The sequence below is a fragment of the Procambarus clarkii genome, chromosome 2, assembly GCF_040958095.1.
Source record: "Procambarus clarkii isolate CNS0578487 chromosome 2, FALCON_Pclarkii_2.0, whole genome shotgun sequence".
In the NCBI taxonomy this organism is placed as follows: domain Eukaryota; kingdom Metazoa; phylum Arthropoda; class Malacostraca; order Decapoda; family Cambaridae; genus Procambarus; species Procambarus clarkii.
The window spans coordinates 9,021,205-9,041,835 of NC_091151.1; the positions used below are offsets into that span (position 1 = coordinate 9,021,205).

At 43.7% G+C, this 20,631-nt stretch overlaps 1 protein-coding gene across 1 annotated transcript; it reads right to left on the reverse strand.

Moving 5' to 3' along the window:
- Positions 1–278: 278 nt before the first annotated feature.
- On the reverse strand, positions 279–3,012 carry LOC138367345 (uncharacterized). Its single transcript, XM_069328782.1, has 3 exons — positions 2,289–3,012; positions 1,294–2,072; positions 279–1,241 (listed from the first exon to the last, which is right to left on the reverse strand). Exons 1-3 carry the CDS (start codon positions 3,010–3,012, stop codon positions 279–281), a joined length of 2,466 nt encoding a protein of 821 aa, XP_069184883.1.
- Between the last annotated feature and the right edge of the window lie 17,619 nt (positions 3,013–20,631).

Genomic DNA, 20,631 nt, shown 5'->3' on the forward strand with positions numbered 1-20,631 from the left:
ATCAATAAATTGTAAAGCAACTCAGGGTATTTTAAAATTTTGTATAAAATCTATATTGTTTAATAAACCTGAAAAAGAAATTCCTGATATTTAAAACTTGTGTATTGCAAATTGAAATTGAAAACTTCATCCTAAAATTCTGAGTGTCTTAACAGAAAACAAGTATAATTAAATCGGGGGAGGGAGTTGGGTCAATGTAACAGCCCCATAAGTGCAATTATGCACTGATTATGACAGTAAGAAAATGTACTTATTACACTTAGTATTTAATCGTACTGTCAATTCGGAGGATGGGTTGGTAAATTAGCACTAGCAAACTTATGCAATTGTTCAAGATTATGTTTCAAATTTTTAAGAAACTGAGGCACATTAAGGGAATCACGGAAGGTGGTTGACGTCAAGGAATCTTTAAAAGCTTTAAGAGGACCACGACACTTACGACCGTAGAGCATCTCATAGGGAGATACTCCAAGGGACTCATTAGGAAGACTTCTGAAAATACACATAAGGCGATCTAATTGCTTATCCCAATCCTTCTCAGTATCAATACAATATTTCTTTAACAAAGATTTAATGGTTTGCTGGCTACGTTCCAGAGATCCCTGTGAAGCAGGATGATATGGACTGGACAAGACTTCGGTGATGTTTAATTCCTGAAGGGTTTTCTTAAACAACTCAGTGGTGAAATTAGTTCCACAGTCACTTTGTATCTCCTTCGGGAAACCATACTGAGTGAAGATCTTCAACAGATGCTTGACAACTGTGGCAGCCGTAATGTTCTTAATGGGAACTGCTATTGGGAACCTGGTTGTAGGACACATTATAGTGATGATGTACATGTTGCCTACGTGGGTTTTTGGTAAAGGCTCAACGCAGTCGATTACTAACCTGGTAAAAGGTTCAGAAGGCACAGAAATAGGAATAAGTGGAGCTTTGGGAATACCTACATCTGGTTTTCCTGCCATTTGGCAGGTATGACAATTGGTAACATAGCTCTTGACATCTCGTGTCATGCCTGGTCGAAAATAGTCTTGTAAAAGGGCATTATAAGTTTTATGGATCCCATAATGAGACATAGGGCCATGAGCTAAAGATATGATATCTTTTCTTAATGATGTTGGAACCACTAGTTGATTCAGGTCAGCCCAATCTTCCTCCGTTTTAAGCTTACTGGGTCTGTATCTACGATACAATAATTGATTAGTGTCTATATAAAATCCTGGCATGGCATCGGTCTTAATCTGTGCTTGATAGAAAAAGGGGTTAGTGACAAATCTGCTTGTTGTAACTTACGGAACTCCAACTGTTGAGATTAGGAGGGAGGCCTCGCACGTCTTGAGGGACAGCTGCTGCTACTTGTTGTGGTTGAGCGGCTTGAGCACGTGTAGTCACTAGAACAGGCTGGGAGATGTCTGCTGATTCTTCTGTCACGGTTACCTCTTCTTCTGCTGCAAAAGTCATAGCGGGATGTTCTTCCGTGGCTGAGTCACATACCTGGGGTATTTCGCAGGTGATCAAATTGGTGGAATCTTGATGGTTGGCCAAGTCGTTGCCCAGGAAAAGTGGAATTCCTGGCATGGGGAAAGGTTTCTCCCGAATAGCAACTTGGACTTTTCCACGAATGAATGGACACTCCAGGTAGACTGTGGCGAGCGGGTATGATGTAGTTGCAGTGAGGTCAGTGATCAGGACAGTTTCTCCAGTGTAGGCGACTTGAGGTGCAGCAGCTTTTAGTAGAATAGACTGCAGCGAAGCCGTGTCTCTCAAGATGCGTACTGTGCTCTTACCCTCGAAATCTTCACCATTGGCTGACACCGTTCCTGGATACACATGTCTGTCAAATAAAGCAAGATCACTAACAGGAACATTTACATGTAGTATAGGCTTGGTAGGCTTAGTGGGTGAATGCTTTGGCTTAGTTGAAACTGTACTAGTGGTTTTACACTTAAGATTTGGACATTGTTCAATGAGGTGTCCATATGTTCTACAGTAACGACAGTAAAGTGCATAGTTAGTGACTTTACGACTTACTTCAGGTGAAGCTTGACTGGACCAAGATGGTTTACTGTAACCTGAGTCAAAAGATTTATGAATTAAACTGTAAGTATCAGCTAACTGTGCACATTTACTGGGGTTCGTCTCTCCCTTATCTGCAAGACATAGACGTATGGTGTTTGGTACTCTGCGGGTAAACTCTTCCATTAGTATTAAATTGATAAGATCTTGAAATGTGGTCACCTGAGCTGATTCTAACCATTTTAAAAAATACCTGGTTTTGGTCTACACACACTCCACGTTGGTCTGAGCCTGAGTTTTTATATAGTCCTTGAAGCGTCGTCGGTAGCTCTCAGTGGAGAGTACATAGGCGTCAAGGACTGCTTGTTTGAGTACATCGTAGTCAGTCTCCTTTGCCAGAGTACTGAGGGTTAAGGCATCTCTTCCTGTAAGGTGTGACCTGAGACGTATAGACAATTGAGTCCTAGGCCATTGTAACTGGGTGGCCAAGGCCTCGAATGACACAAAAAATGAATCTACTTCTGCCTCTACAAAAGGCGGCATCATTTTAATACAATTTGTAGGCTTAAAACATACCGGTAAGTTGGCTTCTGCTTCACGGCGCTGAGAGAGGTGGGGACTTTCAAGTTGTAACTCCTGGCGCCGGAACTCGAGCGCGGTGTCTGATCTACCTTGTTCCAAGCGTAATGTGATGCCAACTCCATCCTCCTCTTGTTGTCTCTTGAGTTGATGCTCTTGAGCTAGGATTTGTAGTAGTTCTACTTCTCTTCGACGTTGTAAGTCAGCTTCTTGTTCTTGACGTTGACGTTGTAGTTCAGCTTCTTGTTGTAGGATCTGGAGTCGTTCTTGTTCACGTGCACGTTCTAATTCAACTTTTTGTTCGTAGAGCCGGAATTGTTCTTGTTCACGCGCACGTTGTAGTTCAGCTTCTTGTTGTTGTAGCTGGCGTTGTTCTCGTTCACGTTCACGGGCTAATTCAGCCTCTTGTTGTCTCATCTCCCGGTTGCGTTCATCGGCAGCAGCTTCTAGTTGCGCTAACTAGATTTTTAGCTTCATGTGTGTGAGTGTGGTTTTATCAGCAACTCTATGTTGGTCCTGCTGCTCTGGAGTAATAAGATCATTGTCTGTAAGATGGTCTATAATAAAGTTATGAAGCTCAGCTTTGGTGACCCCATGGGGAGGAGTGATGTGGTATTCAGTAGTATGGGTGATTAATTCTGCTCTAGTAGAACGAATTAATGTGTGGAGCTCCATCTCCAGATTAGCACGAAATGCGGCTAACCCAAACATATTGAATATTATATAAATGCAAAATATCAATGAAAGAAAAATGCAAATACCCTGTAGGCGAACCAATAGGTGAGGATTACTAGACTGCCTTGTAAGTGATGTGGCAATATGCACGATATTGGTTGTTATATATCTGGCAACACTGTAAGTAAGTAACTATCCTGTAAGGCAACAATAAATTTACAAGATAAATTATTGTATTATATACGATAACCTGAAATAAAACTAAGTCTTTGACCTTAGTAAGGACTTGGAGAAACAATATATATGAATGTTTCGAGGTAGTAGAATATAAACAGGATGTAGGGATGTCTGTACCCTGTATTCTAGTGAGGATAAGGGCAAGAGTTGTCCTACTGGAATCTAGATAATTAACTGCAGAGTTACTGTTCCTTGTGCTCTGTAAAAGAATAGTAAACTCTCTACCTGAGCAGTTAATCATGAACTTTGAACGAAGGCTTAGGGGTGCAGGGAGTGTCACCACTGTGACAAGAACGGCTATACACGTCTCGAATGTATAACAGTTCTGGATGCGAAAGGATCTCTAGTCCAATACTTCCTCCTAAGTTCGTAATACAAAGTGGAACATAATAGTTCGAAGACAAATCAAAGGACCAGATAAGTACCCGAGGAGGTGATCTGCCTGAGTGAGTCCTCTCTGTTGGGACAAAATCAATGTGGACAAAACATATAGCAATAGCTTAGAAGACTAACCATTACGAGCATGAATTTGCACATAAAACATCACGTAATCAAAGTCAATCTAATAAACAGATCACACATTGCAAAACCTGTAAAGTAGATGTGTTCAGTTACCAGTATGTAAATCTCAAAATGAATTCTGAAAAAATGCAAAGTATAAAAGCCAAGTATAACAACTAAACACAACATTAAGCAAAGGTTACTAGGAACAGCTCCTCAGACCTGCTCCTAGAACAGCTCCTGAACAGCTCCTGTGATTGCTCCTAGGACAGGGTCCCCCAAAATATGTGACGGGTTGTGGAATCGTAGCTATACTGAGCCAAGATGGTATGGCTCTCCCGCACATAATAATAAAAAAATGCTGCTATTGGCCTTGCAGTGTGTAAATCGCAGGAGGAAACAAATAAAAATCATTAAATAAATAATTAAAGAATTTACTGAAATATTAATGAACATAAATGTCCCTGAAAATACTTGGCTATCATGTAATGCAAAAGTGAACAAGTTAGTATGACTGTTACGAACCCGATTCCATCGTCGGAGCATGGACCAGCGACGTCAATACCATCTGCAAGTCCGCTCCCGAAACCTCCACAAATTGGACGACGCCATATAGTGGTGACAGGATTATACCAGCAAGAGGCGCTAGATTCCTGTCCTAGTTAGCTCGAGAGGTAGCTGGTGCTGACCTCTGGTGAGGTGGCGCCTAAAAAATCAGCGCCATCTATTATAGGAGGAGTTGTATGTCAATGTCAGAGTACGTAAGTGATGTTCCCTAGTGTCCCATGTACTGCTGCAACCCATCCTCCGAATTGACAGTACGATTTAATACTAAGTGTAATAAGTACTCTTTCTTACTGTAATAAGCAGTGCATAATTGCACTTACGGGGCTGTTACATTGACCCAACTCCCTCCCCCGCTTTAATTTTTCTCGTTTTCTGTTAAGTTACTCAGAATTTTAGGATGACGTTTTCAATTTCGATTTGCAATACACAAGTTTTAAATATCAGGAATTTCTTTTTCAGGTTTATTAAACAACATAGATTTTATGCAAAATTTTAAAATATCCTGAGTTATTTTACAATTTATTGATATATTTTAGTTTTGTTTTATTAGTTTTATAAAACTGTAATATCAATATAGCTATAAGTTAAGTACTAATTGTAATTAGGAAGCAATAAAATTATTATCTTCAAAAACTAAGACGGTTAGGTGAGGTTGTCGTTTTCTATTCAGTTTTTCAGGTAAACTCAAATATTCACAATATATTTGACAGTACGATTTAATACTAAGTGAAAATAAGTACAATTCCTAACTGCTATGAATAGTACATAATTGCACTTAATTGTCTTCTTACATTTACCACCCCATTTTTGGAGGACGGGCTGACTGATGACGTGTCTGTATCCACAGAGTCGACGTAGGGCTGCTGTGGTACGAGGACAGTCAGTCTACCCAGGGCAGCCAATGTCTCTCTACTCCATTCTGCTTTACGGAAGCAGTGAGCCGCCGCCGGAGAAGAACTGTGTAGTGTTCTACTATCTGCCTGTGAAGTGGCAGTGACAGAATTCGGCGTACACGGGACTGGCTAACGGAAGAGACGACTGACAGTTAAGGTGCTACGGAGGAGTGTAACCAGCGAGTTGCAAGAAGCTCCTGCCAGGGGTTCGCTACCTTTGTATTTGTTAGTGAAGTGGCCCAGCAGCGCGAGGCTGATGTTCTCTGCCAGCACCAGGCTGGAGAGTGATTGTGGGCGTGCAAGAAGAGCACCTAGTGAGACTGTGTTTTGGCTGGCTCGTGTCCAGGGTAGACTCGTTGATGTTTCCCAGTACTGGTTGAGGACGGTACTGTGTTGAGGAAACACGGTAGCTGACAAGACTGCATCGATTGAGCATTGAATAGCGCGTAGTGTCCTATGAGAGAGACACTTGTGTACATATTAAGTGTAGTAATACTTCTTCTAGGGTTATATATGAGGTGATGGGAAAGTGATTATATATGAATATATTGATAATTAATGAAGTTTAGTATTCAATGCACCTGCCCCATTGTGTTTTATTTGCATTACCGAGCTTACTCCTTGAAAGCCACTACTAACTTGGAGTTGGATACCAGAACTTTAGTACCACCAGAAAAGAACCCGGTTGTGACCCATTGTGGCTGTAACATAATTGGCATCCCCAGCTGGATCCGAATTCTTGACAAGTACGTTTGACAGTGGTGGTGACGTAGTGCAAGCCTCTGTGAATAATTACCCCTGTTCGTTATTTTTCAGGACGTTACACGTCCTGTTCAGTGCTAAGTGTGATTAATTGCTATATTGGCGAGTGCAGTGCTTAGTTATTATAAGTGTCTACTGTTATGTGAAGCGGTGTGTTGCGTGCTCGTGCACCACTTGGTGACAAAATGGCAGAGAAAATAACCATTAAGAATCTAGACGATGTTCTGGAATTTCTGAACAAGGAGGACTGTCTTGCTAGGCTGAAACATCTGGGAAAGCAGGAACTTGTGCTAGTAAGTGCCTATTTAGGGATCAAAATACGTGAGAGTGATTCCCGTGTTGAAATCTTATCGAAGGTTCATAAGCACTTATAGGCCGAGGAGAAGCAGGAAAGCAAGGCACAGAATACAAAGGAAAGTGAGGTGGCTTCCACTGAACAGGAAGACAAAGGCAGTGACGGTGAGAGTGATGCGGGTGAACTGAATATAAGTTTACTAACTGTCAAAATGCGTGTCCTAGAAATAAATCGTGAGATAGTGGAAGAAATTGGAAATAGAAAGAGAAATAAAAGAGAAGGAAATGGAAATGAAACGGTTGGAATTGGAGCGAGAAAGACAAGAAAAGGAGAAGGAAAAGGAGGAGAAAGAGATGGAAAGACTACACGAGTTAGAAGTGCTGCGATTAGGTGGTCAGAGGAAAACAACGGAAACAAGTAGTTTCGATCCGGTGAGAAATATAAAGATTGTCCTAAAATTCAATGAAAAAGAAGTTTCGAAGTTCTTCGCTGCCTTAAAGAAGGTTGCTGACTCTTTGAATTGGCCAAAGTAGAATTGGGCCATCATGATACAGTCCGTCTTGACTGGGAAGGCTCAAATTGCCTACTCCACGTTGTCGCTTGATGATTCCAGTGATTACGACGCTGTGAAGAAGGTAGTGCTCATGGCTTATCAGTTGGTGCCGGAAGCTTATAGGCAAAAGTTCAGGAACCTGAAGACCTCGGAGCACACGTTCACAGAGATTGCAAACGTCAAGAAACGGCCTTTTCAGGAATGGTGTGCATCTCGAAAGGTGAAGACGAAAGAACAACTCGAGCAGCTCATACTGTTGGAGGACTTCAAAGATTGCCTGTCTGGGGATCTGAAGACGTACCTTGAAGAACAGCAGGTAGAGACCTTAAGCGCAGCAGCCACCATGGCTGAGGAATACATCTTGACACATAGGTCTTCTGCTAGGTATGTCCCGAAGAGTTACCCACGACTGCTTGGCAAATCTCGTCCAGATGAAGAGAGACCCGTCCCACAAAGTGCTATGAAGACGCCCCCAGGTAGTCCCTGAAGGACTAGTCCTAGCAGTCAAAAAAACCGTAGTCCAAGGAGGAACGTAGTGTGTTGGATTTGTGGGCAGAGAGGGCACATTGCTGCTATGTGCCGAGGTAGAATAGGTAATGACCCGCACAGAGAAGTAATGCTGATGAGTTGTAGGACACCACCAGCCGGAACCCAGTCTCTAATGACGAGTAGAGAAGGACCAGGATTGTTTGCCCCTCACACTTCAGGCGGGTATGTCGCGAGTGATCATACTGGTAGATCGGTTGTAGTGCTCAGAGGTAGTGGAGCAGCCCAGTCCCTGATCGTGAGAGACTCGTTACCCGAGGGAGTGTGCATGGATGGGAAACGAAAGGTTGTTCTAGTTGGGTTTTCCTCGACACGGTACGTTGCCCCCTTAGTGCAAGTACACTTAGACTCACCCTATTTCAGTGGCACATGTGCGTAGGCGATAGTTGATACCCTGCCTATAGCTGGGATAGAGATAGTATTAGCCAACGACTTGGCGACAGGTTTTAACATCAACCATTCCAAGATTGTGGATGCCCCGGTTGCAGATATAATAACACCTATGGTAGCAGATTATGTCAGATCTCGGGCAGAGACGTCTTTCGCATTGTTTAATTCTCCCTCAACCCAGCAGATTGAGTGCATTCCAACAGATTCTCTTGACTCTTCTCCCAACAAGAAGCATTGAGCTACAGTAACAGAAACAACTGAGCAAGAGGAGGGACCTCGTGTAAAAGCACCCATGGATACCCAAGAGTCTGGAGTGACGGCAGATATGTACTTGCGGTTTGGCAAGGTACGGTGTTCCCGAAACCGGCCAAAGATTCCCCAGACATCAGTAGTATGTACAGGTGTAGGTGAGGGATGTACACAGGTTCTAATACCCTTCCTGATCCAAACCAGGCTAATGGAAATAGCCGGTTATGGACAATACAGGCTCACGAAAGTTATTCCTAACTTAGCCAAGTGTTTATTAACGGTATTTTGTATTATTCTCGTGTTTGCTCTAGGCAAAGATCAAGGGACGAACTGGCAGATGATGGCTCCTTTGAGCATCGTGGAGAGACACAAGGGACAAGACATTCGCCCCATGTGTGTGGCGGATGGACGAATGGACGGAACAGGGATTGATGACAGAGATACTATTAGAAATGTTTTAATGAGTGTCCCGTTCCCGGCAGGTTGACACCCCTGCTTGGATTCAACATTATACGGTACGTTGGTCGACCTGACAGTGGACGAGCGAACGCACTCCTCAGTAGTGTACAGGTGGTCCTGGTGGGAATATGTGCAGGTCTAGTAAGCCGCACATATTCCCACATAATAATATTTTTATTATTATTATAGCAATTATTATAATAATAATTATTGTATTTAATAATGATCACTCTTCCTTCTACTTGGTGTTGAAGGAGGCCGGCCTCGGGTGAAAGAGGGCTGTGACAATCTCTGTCTGGAACCCGTAGGTGCGGGACCGGGACGTTCGCCTCCTGGGGCTTGTGCAGCCCCCAGGCTCTGCTTCAGGAGGCTGGGGTCGTTCATACCCTTGATGGGGTGGTTCTTCTCCGGCCCCGACCACGGCGGTCTCCGGGGTTGGAGGTCCCTGTGCCCTTCTTCACCAACTTCGAGGTCATCCCCGGAACTCACAGTTCCTGCGACGGCGCTGGAACCAATCGTATTGGCGTATGCCTTTCCATTGGAGACTTTCAGCGCCGTGGAGAGGGGGACCTGCTGCCTGGGTAACAGCTTCTCCCCCGAATTAACCTACCCTTGCTATGCGCCCTGGTGAGGCCACTCCAGACCATTCCGACACCAGAGCGCAACTCCATAGTCTCCTGAGACTGATGGATGCCTACAACTACTAGTAAGCCGTCAAGCCGTAAGTACGTTTTTTTCCGGACTGTCCCTGTTACCCCAAATCATCAGTCCCCTGTATTCCAGGATTTTATCTCCCTGAGGGACCACCAGATCATCAGTCCCCTGTATTCCAGGATCCTATCTCCCTGAGGGACCACCAGATCAGTGCAAGAAACGCCTACTACACTCGACCAGGAGCGGGACCACGATGCAGGGAGATGTGATCTGTTGGCCCCAGTTCATCGCTCCTCTACAGAACCTCGATGCTATTGACTAAGCCGTGTAAGGTAACTGGCCTCCTGACAAGAACTTCAGTCGTGTCATTGCCCAGGATATAAGAAGTCCCTCTGTGCCAGGCCTCTCGGTTATGGCAGTTCATCAGACAGGACGTCCTCGTCACCGAAGTCCATGTTCTGCATACGTCCTATGGGCGAGATGGCACGATACTAATTTGTTTTTTTTTCCTTTCAGGACCAAACCAAATTCTTTTTGGTGGGGAGGTGTTACGAACTTTTTACCCTTGTCAGGGGGTAGAGTAGCAGTTCCAACGCCATCTACGAGTCTGCACCCGAACTGCCCGGGAATAGTACGTAATGTGGACAACGCCATCTAGTGGATGGTTATCAAATGACTAAAGATTCCTGCCTTGGTCAGCCAGAGGGGTCGTTGTGAGTGACCTCTGGTGAGGTGACGCATCAAGACCAGCGCCACCTAGAGTGTGCTACAGAGCACAATGTCAACTCCCCAGTGGGTTAGTGGTATGTCCTAGTTCACCAGTATTGGCATGGTCATTGATGACGTTTTTTGTGTCCACAGAGGTAACGTCTGGGGGCAGCGGTACTGGAAATGCCAGTTCATCTTGGGCAGTCCACAGTATCCCTACCGGGTCCTGGAAACGACCAAGTAAGTCGCCGCCGATGAAGCCGTGTGGTAGCTGCTAGTGCTTTAGTGTTGAAAAGATCGGCGTACCTTTGGGACTGGTTTGAGGGAGAGACTGACGACAGGGAGGTGCCTGTTGAGTAGTGCTGCTAGCTGGTCGCTAGAGACTGCTGCCAGGGATCGCTACCCCTGTATTGGTTTGTGACCCCGCTCAGCATGTGGCTGAGGTACTCTGCCAGCGAGTAGCTGGAGAGTGGTTAATGGGGTACAGGCACCTCATGACACTGTCAGTGGGCTGGCCCACGTACAGGTGAACTCGCCGGTGTTCTTCCCAGTGAAGTTGAATACGCTACTAGATAGTGAAGAAATACTGGGGATTGATGAACTCTACACGTGAGCACGTTTGATATCCTGAGCGACAGGATTGTACATAGGTGTAGTAATAGGCAATCTGTTCTTTATATATTATTGATGGTGACGGTGTACATAAATATACTCGACGGTGGTGGAAAGATATTTAATACATTGACGAAAGGAACAGTGTTTTGTTCCTCCCTTCCTTTTTTTATGCACTACATAGCCACTTTCTTGAAAGCGTACTATCGACTTGGGGGTCGGATATAATCATTTTGGTTCTACCATCAAAGAACCCGGTTGCTACCCATAGTGGCCGTAACAGTGAACCATCGCCGTTTTCGAAAATTGGCATATTTTCGGTATAAAAAGTCGTAATTTCAAACTCCAAATATGTGCAATGAGCCAGAATTCTGCTCGAAAACAACGCTCATGGGTCAGATTTCTGAAATTTCTGATATTTTGAAAACTGCACGGGGGTGGGGGGCGGGGGTTTGGGCAAAATGTATCCCATCACCGTTTTCAGTAATTGGTATATTTTCATTATAAAGTCGTAATTTCAAACTCTAAATATGTGCAATGAATCAGAATTCGTCTTAAAAATGTCGCTCCTGAGTCAGATTTCCAATATTTCTGATATTTTGAAAACTGCAGGGAGGTTTTGTCCAAAATGCGACCCATCGCCATTTTCAGTAATTGGTATATTTTCGGTAAAAAAAGTCGTAATTTCAAACTCCGAATATTTGCAACGAGAGAGATTTCGGCACGAAAATAACGCTCATGAGTCAGATTTCCAATATTACTTTTATTTTGGAAACTACAGTGGGGTGGGAGGGGGGGGGGGTGTGCAAAATGTGACCCATCGCCATTTTCAGTAATTGGCATATTTTCAGTATAAAAAGTCGTAATTTCAAACTCCAAAAATGTGCAATGAGCCAGATTTCGGGACGAAAATAACATTCATGAGCCAGATTTCCTATATATCTGATGTTTTGAAAACTGCAGGGAGGTTTGGACAAAATGTATCCCATCACGGTTTTCAGTAATTGGCATATTTTCGGTATAAGAACTCGTAATTTCAAACAGCAAAAATGTACAGTGAGCAAGAATTCGGCTCGAAAATAACGCTCTCGAGTTAGATTTCCGATATTTCTGATATATTGAAAAACTGCAGGGGGGATTTGGTCAAAATGTGACCCATCGCTGTTTTTAAGTAATTGGCATATTTTTTATATAAAAAGTTTTTATTTCAAACTACATATGTGTGCAATGAGCCTGAATTCAGAAAGAAAATAAGGCGCATGAGTAGGATTTCCGATATTTCTAATATTTTGAAATCTATAGAGGGGGGTTTGGGCAAAATGTGACCCATCGCCATTTTCAGTAATTGGTATTGTGACGGTAATCTCTTTCAAGAGAGATTGAGCCTACTCTTCCCTACATAAAGTTACTCATATATATACAACAATAAGATGCTACCTTCAAGATACATCTACCAGTAGCACAAAACGTTTTGACCAGGGAGTAAACGTACCCCTAATCTCGCTCCACTCCACACTCCCTCCTGCCGTCATCAACCACCAAACCACCATCTCCAGCCTGCCTGCTTCTGATTGGTGACCCACCAACTGCACACCTGCACCTCTGCACCTCAGCGCCCTCTACCTAGCTGATGTCTGGGCGTAAACCAGTCATTGAAGTAAGAATATCCTTGTACTCTCAAGCTGTGAACAACAAACTGTTATACGCTCTGTTTATTGGTGGAGGTTCTCGGCTAGCGCTATATTCTCAGCACCTGTTAATCATTTTTGTCTTTATTTTATTTGTAGAGTAACATTACCCTTGTTCTTAATTTTTATGTATTTTTTGACTTGTTTATTTGTACTGTTCAGAGCCAAGGAATTGTCTTATTCATAATTTTTAAAGTTAATTTAAGTTTCATTGTTCATACAATCTGTTTTGCGTGTCTTCCCTTACTTTACCACAGACAACAGCCAAGCAGTCGATCTTTTTTTTCTAAAATGTGATAGGCATTGACACCAGCCATGAGGAGGACTGCCGAACACTTACACTTCTACACTTTCCCATCACATTTTATAGGGGCTTGCACAAGGAGCTTCACTCAGGTACTAGTACCAGAACATCAATTTGTGGTATGTGTACTTGGCTTTGATAGTTGCTTTTCAATATTTTCATTACTTTTAATATTTATATGGTGCTCTGTATTTTGTGCTTTCCGAGGGTAGCATATTGTGAGTGTTGGATAACTGTGGATTACGTGGTGACTGGAGCCCTCAGTCATTCTCTTAATTGGTCATCCCTCCCTCAGTGTTGTTACTCGTGTATTCCACCTTTTGTCCCTAGGATATTTCTCACATTCCAGCAGATCATCATTTTGGTACCCTGGTACTTTGATTTGTCTTCGGGTCAAAGCACCCTATCTTCTGCAATCAGACCAAAGGAGGATACAGAGGGCCATAGTTCCTCTAGCACGGACTACGTTGCTGAGTTGGGACCTCAACAGCAGTTCTCGTCACCAGTTGACACTCGCGCCCCTACACGTCGGTCAGAGATGATGATATTTACTTAGGTTGGGAATTAGCTTTCTTTTTTTCAGAGCACAAAGTTCGCTAATTCTGTAAGTATCATATTTCATTTAGTGGGAAAACCCTTGCTTCTGTCCTATAGAAACTCGGCAAGGTATGCCTACATTCTTGTACTACCTTATTCAATTTTGAAACGATTAAATGTTTCATTTGTTTTAGAAACTATCGGTTTCATTTATTAGTAGGATTTTCTTGCCCTTATTCTCTTACATTGAGTACCGGGTACAAGGTTTCCTGCGATTTTGATTGACTAATCATTTACCATACTAAGATTAACGTTAATTGTTAACTTACCACAGGATAGTTACCAGTTGCCACGTCATCCTGTTACTGACACTTACATTATCACCAGTATATTCGTTTTACATTTATTTGCTATTTTCAACATGTTTCGTCTCCAAGCATTTCGTAACGACCCAGCAAGTGAAGTAGGGAACTTAAGTCGTGCCAAGAGGACCGAATTACAAACTCTTGCACACGAGTATCACCTAAATGTTCCCCCTGGAGCCAACAAAAATGACTTGCATAATATAATCTTGGATCACCTCTTAGAGGAAGGAAAGAGAATCTGAAACTCACGAAAACTATTCTATTGCAGATAAACAAGCGCTGGCAGCTATGAAATTGAAGCTCGAACTAGCCAACATAGAGCGGGAACAACTAAAAGAAGCTCTCCAGATGAGGGAACGAGAGGCTGCCCTAAGGAAAGAACAAGAACGCGAGGCAGCCCTGGCGAAAGAAGCTCTACAACGAAAGGAACGCGAGGCGGCCCTAAGGAAGGAAGAGGCTGCCCTACTCCGTGAGCGGGAAAGAGAGCAGCTTGAAGCGAGAAAACGTGACCTGGAGATACAACGTTCGCACAGTAAACAGCTAGCTGATAGTTCTCTCGAATATCGTCGACATTAACTCGCGTTGGAAACTACACACTACACTCAGCGCCAACAAGCTACAGCTAATCTTCCCGTGAGTTTCAATGTCTTCCATGCAAGTAAGTTAATGCCACCATTCGTTGAGACAGAGATCAATGTATTTTTCACCATTTTTGATACCCTAGCTAAAAAACTTAGCTGGCCTGCAGATCAATGGTTTACCCTTCTCAGAGTGCACCTCACAGGTAGAGCTGCAGTTACTCTCAGTACCTTAGCGTCTGAGAATGACTACCAGACCCTGAAGCAAGCAGTTTTGGACGCCTACCTTCTCTCCACCGAAAGCTACAGACGAAAATTCCGTGATTATCTAAAGGCAAGTACCACCACCTTTTTAGAATTTGCCAATACGAAGAAAAGATATTTCATGAAATGGCTGGAAGCAGCACATGTCACTACATTTTCAGAACTCGTCAATCTCATTCTAGTTGAAGAATTCTAGAGACGTGCTCCCCCTTCCGTCCGTTTATATTTAGCAGACAAAGAAGAAACCGACTACATCAGATGTGCGAAGTCGGCTGACACCTACAGCCTCATCCACCGGCTTACACCATCACCACCTTCCAGTAAGAAATCTTGGTATAGTTATGAAAAAGTGAGTACCGATCAAGCAAGCTCTCAATTGTATTGTAAGTATTGCAACCTCTATGGACATACCTTGGATAAATGTGGAAAAGCTCTATACAAAGGCAATGAAACTCCTAAACCCAAACCGACTTGTCCTAAGTCCGGTAAGCCTGTGTTGAATGTTGGTGTTCCTATTAATGATCTTTCTCTCTTCAGCAAACACCTGTATCCTGGAACTGTCTCTGCCAGCAGTACAGATTCGGAGGGACGTTTCAAATTGAAGATCTTGAGGGACACAGCGGCTCTTCAATCAATAATATTGAAATCAGCTGTGCCTAACATCACCTACACCAGGGAAACCGTCCTTATCACGGACCTCACTGCTACCACTCCGTATCCACTCGCCAGAGTCCACCTGGATTGTCCTTTCGTGACCTGTGAAGTCCAAGTCGCCATCAGGGAAAAGCCGTTTCCCATGTCTGGAGTGCAACTTCTCCTGGGCAACGACTTGGCCGAGGATCTGCAACCTTCCAACCTGATCATCATGGACAAACCCCAGGTGTGTTACTCTGTAGTGGACAATCCCATCTTCGAGTATGTTTCAGCAGAGGTCCAAGAAAGTGATGAAGTTTCTCCTCCGGTTTTGGTGACCACACATGACCAAGCTGCACGCCCGCAACCAGCTAACTCTACTGCAACCGCTGTCCCTCAAGACCCTCAGAATCTACCACCGAATCTTACTATGTTGGAGTTCCGTAAGTTACAGAGGGAGGATCCTTCATTAACACCACTATTCTTCCAGGCTGAGACTCAACCTGACAGTATCCCTGGGATCTTCTTAGAGAATCAGTTGCTCTACCACAGGTACAGACCCAGTAAGCTGAAGGAGGATGACGATTGGGCAAATGTCGAACAACTAGTGATTCCCACCAGCCTACGGCCCGATATTCTACACCTGGCCCTCGGAGCACTTTCTCACTATGGTTTTAACAAAACCTACCACGGAATTAGACAAGACTACTACTGGCCAGGTATGGTTAAAGACGTCAAAAGTTACGTGCAACAGTGTCATACATGTCAGATGGCAGGTAAACCTAACATCTCTATTCCTAAGGCACCGTTGAATCCTATCCCAGTGCCTTCGGAACCTTTCCACAGGCTCATCATAGACTGTGTTGGTCCTTTACCCTGGACCAGTTCTGGCAACGCCTATATACTAACTATCCTGTGTCCTACCACCAGATTCCCCACAGCAATTCCCATAAAGAACATTACGGCTGCTACTGTGGTGAAACAACTATTGAAGATCTTCACCCAGTATGGATTTCCAAGAGAGGTTCAAAGTGACTGTGGCACCAACTTCACCAGTGATCTCTTCAAGAAGACACTGGAAGAGTTCTACATCACACAGGTACTGTCCAGCCCCTATCATTCTGCTTCACAGGGTTCTCTTGAACGTAGTCATCAGACTATTAAAGCACTCCTAAAGAAATTTTGCAATGAAACCTTAAAGGACTGGAATAAATACCTTGACCTCATTATGTGCATTTTCAGAAGTCTTCCCAATGAGTCTCTAGGAGTATCTCCTTATGAGATGCTCTACGGACGTAAGTGCCGTACTCCTCTCAAAGCTTTTAAAGACTCTCTACGTAATGCCACCTTCAGTGACCCTCAGAATGTGTCCCAGTTTCTTCAAAACTTTAAGCACATTCTAGAGAGTACGTAAATTTGCTAATGACAATCTATTGAAAGCTCAGGAGAGGATGAAGACTCATTTTGACCAACGCAGCAAAATAAGGAAATTTAAACCAGGAGACTTCGTGTTGGCATATTTTCCTATCCCAGGTTCTCCATTGCAAAATAAGTTTTCAGGACCTTACCGTATCAAGGAGTGCAGAAACAATCACAACTACGTTCTTGAGACTCCAGATAGGCGGCGGAGAACCCAGTTGTGCCACGTCAACCTCCTGAAGCAGTATCAAGGTACTCCCCCTACTGTGTTGGTATCATTATCTTCATTTAAAGATCCCTACCTCCACAGTGAGACCTCCCCTGCTTCTCCTCCCGAAAGCACTAACACTGAGTCAGTGCCTTCCAACTCGGAAATCCTAACTGATCTTCATCAATATTTACAGGACTGTGATAGTGCTCCTCTCATCAGAATCTTCAAGGAACATCAGAAGTTGTTCAGCGATGATCCACAAGAGTGTAATGTGGTTCAGCACGACATCCAGCTACTCCCTGACACCCGGCCGATTCGTCAACCTTTCTACCGAACCAGTCCCAAGCAACGGTATCATTGGACCATTCAGCAAAACATTGCTTTTGAACAACTTAAATCTCTGCTCTGCTCTGATCCCATTCTCGCCTCTCCAGATATCACGAAGCCTTTCATCCTCCATGTCGACGCCCAGTGGTACCGGCATCGGGGGCGTCCTGATGCAACAACGAGGCGAGGAGGTTCTTCCTGTCAGCTACTACAGCTACAAGTTGAAGCCTCACCAGAAGAACTACAGCACTATCGAGAAGGAACTTCTCTCCATCGTCCTGAACTTACAGCACTTTGAATCATACTTACAAAGTGCTCGGTCTGCCACCATCTACTCGGACCACAATCCCCTACACTTCCTACAGCAAGCCCAATTCAACAGTCAACGACTTCTACGATGGGTTTTGTATCTACAGAATTTCAACCTGGAGATCTTCTACATCAAGGGTTCTGACATCATAGCAGACGCCCTCTCAAGAGTCTATGAGGTAGAGGCAGCTACACATACCACTCTACCATCAAAGAAGTAACTTAACCTCTGAAGAGCAGGCTTCGGGGAAGAGTTGTGAAGGTAATCTCTTTCAAGAGAGATTGAGCCTACTCATCCCTACATAAAGTTACTCATATATATACAACACTAAGATGCTACCTTCAAGATACGTCTACCAGTAGCACAAAACGTTTTGACCAGGGGGTAAACGTACCCTAAAGTCACTCCACTCCATGCTCCCTCCTGCCGTCGTCAACCACCAAACCACCATCTCCAGCCTGCCTGCTTCTGATTGGTGACCCACCGACTGCACACCTGCACCTCAGCGCCCTCTACCTAGCTGATATCTGGGCGTGAACCAGTCATTGAAGTTAGAATATCCTTGTACTCTCAAGCTGTGAACAACCAACTGATATACGCTCTGTTTATTGGTGGAGGTTCTCAGCTAGCGCTATATTCTCAGCACCTGTTAATCATTTTTCTATCTTTATTTTATTTGTAGAGTAACATTACCCTTGTTCTTGATTTTTATGTATTTTTTGACATGTTTGTTTGCACTGTACATAGCCAAGGAATTGTCTTATTCATAATTTTTAAAGTTAATTAAAGTTTCATTGTTCATACTATGTGTTTTGCGTGTCTTCCCTTACTTTACCACAGACAACAGCCAAGCAGTCGATCTTTTTTTTCTAAAATGTGATAGTCATTTAGAAAAAATGCTGAGACTTGGACCAGATGATACCCTTTTTATATACAACTTGTCAAAAAAGTTTGATTGAAATCGAACGAGTTTTCATTTATTGCATATTTTGGGCAAATTTGGGTTGTGAACGCCCCCGTTAAGTACATTTATCGTAGTTAATGCATAGTTAAAATATATTTTTCTTTCACAAAAGTTTTAATAGATTTATACATAGTCCGAAATTTTTTTAAGTTAAGTGTTTTATATTCTGAATTAAAAGGCGGGAACCCGGAGCTGCATCTCATTACACTCGGACGCAAACAGGTATGTGTATTAACTGGCACACAGACTACATCTCACATAAATACATGCTAAAATGTCTTATTTAAAAACATTGCCCAGGAAATGGAACTCATTACTTTCAAACACACATGTACGTGTATACAAAAAATACACAGCCCAAATTCCCATCTACAAAAAAAAAAAAAAAAAAAAAACAGAATAGGGGAAAAAAAGATTTCGTGACAAGAGAAGCAAGAAATATACATGAGATCCCCCTCGCCTTTCCCTTACCATAACGACCCAAAATCACACACTTCCCCTGTTGAGAAAACGGGGAGGGGGTCCAGCGTCTGCCTTGTCATCTTGGGAGCACCAGATGCAGCATCCCAGCACACTCTGGGAGAAGATAGCCTCCACACACCTTCTCTTGTTATTTACCATCTCGCTACTTAACTGGATGGACAGTGATACGCTTTGTCCGAGGGAGAGAGAGAGATATAGAGAGAGAGATATAGAAAGAGAGAGATAGAAAGAGATATGGGAGGAGAGCATGAGTCTCACAGGTACACAGGGAGACAAAAGATACACACACACATTCACACAAAAGAGACAGAGATATAAATGGTAATCCATGCAGCCACTCAGTACGTTCATTATTTTCCAAAATTTACATAGAAATGACAACGCCAGAGCCGTTTAATGCTCATTTAAACGTCATTACCATCTGATTTGTATAAACAAAAAGTCGAATAATAATAATCAACACAAACACACTCCGCGACTTTCAGCTTTCTTTTTAACTTTTACCCCTCCTGCGGTTCCTGTTCCTCTTCACCACCTCCCTCTTTCTGTCCGGTTATCTCGCCTGCAGGATTCTCTTTCCGTTCGTATTTCTGATGTTTCTCCTCGTGTTGTTCCTTCTTTGCCCCCGTGGAGGGTCCCTCTTCCACGGTTTTGTACATCCTTGACTCGTATCACTAAAGCTTTTACCCCTCCTACAGTTCTAAAACGCCTTTTCCTCGAGCACTTTTCTTCTCACTCCCGCTCCGTTTCTGTCTTCACCGATGGGTCTAAGTCAGCGGACGGTGTTGGCTACTCTGTTGTTTTTCCTGATCGCACTTATATGTGTCGCTTGCCTCCGGAGACTGGCATCTTTACAGCGGAACTTTATGCTATTCTCTATGCTCTTCGTCTCCTGCTTTCTCGTTGTCAGTCTTCCTTTGTGGTTGTTGTTGACTCTCGTAGTGCCCTCATGGCTCTCGGGTGCTTTAATCCAGTTCATCCGGTAGTTGTCGAGATCCAGCATTGGCCGTTTCTCGTTCACAGTAAATTTAAGTCGGTTGAGTTTTGTTGGGTTCCCAGCCATATTGGCGTGTCTTTAAATGAGCGTGCGGATGCTGCCGCTAAGGAAGCTGTCCGCTCTTGTCCCATCTCTCGTAAAGGCATTCCGTATTCCGACTTTTACCCGGTTATCCATTCCTCAGTCCTTACCCGTTGGCAGGCTTCTTGGTTGTCTGTTACTGGTAACAAGCTACGTACTCTTAAATGTTGTGTTTCCTCGTGGCCGTCCTCCTTCCACCGTAACCGGCGGTGGGAAACAGCTCTAGCGAGGTTGCGTATTGGCCATACTCGCTTAACCCATGGTCACTTGATGGAGCGCCGCCCTGCTCCTTATTGTCCTAGTTGCATTGTCCCTCTTACGGTCGTGCATGTCCTTCTTGAATGTCCTGACTTCCAGGACGAGCGTGTGTCTTGCTTTCCGACCGCCCCTCGCGGTCACCTGTCCCTCGATAGAATTCTTGGTGACTCGGATACTTTTGATATCGTTCGCCTTATGCGTTTTTGTTCTCGTATTGGCATCCTTGGTGATATTTAGCGCCCTCTGATTATTTTGCGTATTTGATGGTGCTACATAGCCTTCCCGGTTTGGTGCCTTCTTTTGATAATTACTTACTTACTTTCAGCTTTCTTTGGTGTTAATACGAGCCTCAACTCTCTCTAGCAGTGAGTCTGAGCTCTTCTCAAGGTTAAAGTGGTGGGTTTATAGACTTTATCGACCTATAGGAACAAGTGATGCTGGAAAACGACTGGAAGGATTTTCCAGTTGCCTCTACTAATTAAATTTTGTTGTTTCCCTGTTTCCTTATGTCTGATA

Excerpts from the sequence above, each read along its gene's own strand:
- LOC138367345 (XM_069328782.1), bottom strand. The coding sequence starts at position 3,012 with ATGAGACAACAAGAGGCTGAATTAGCCCGTGAACGTGAACGAGAACAA. Across the intron at positions 2,073-2,288 it reads GGCTCAGACCAACGTGGAGT|GTTACAGTAAACCATCTTGG; the intron begins GTGTGTAGACCA and ends CTTTTGACTCAG. Across the intron at positions 1,242-1,293 it reads ATCTCAACAGTTGGAGTTCC|ATTAAGACCGATGCCATGCC; the intron begins GTAAGTTACAAC and ends TATCAAGCACAG.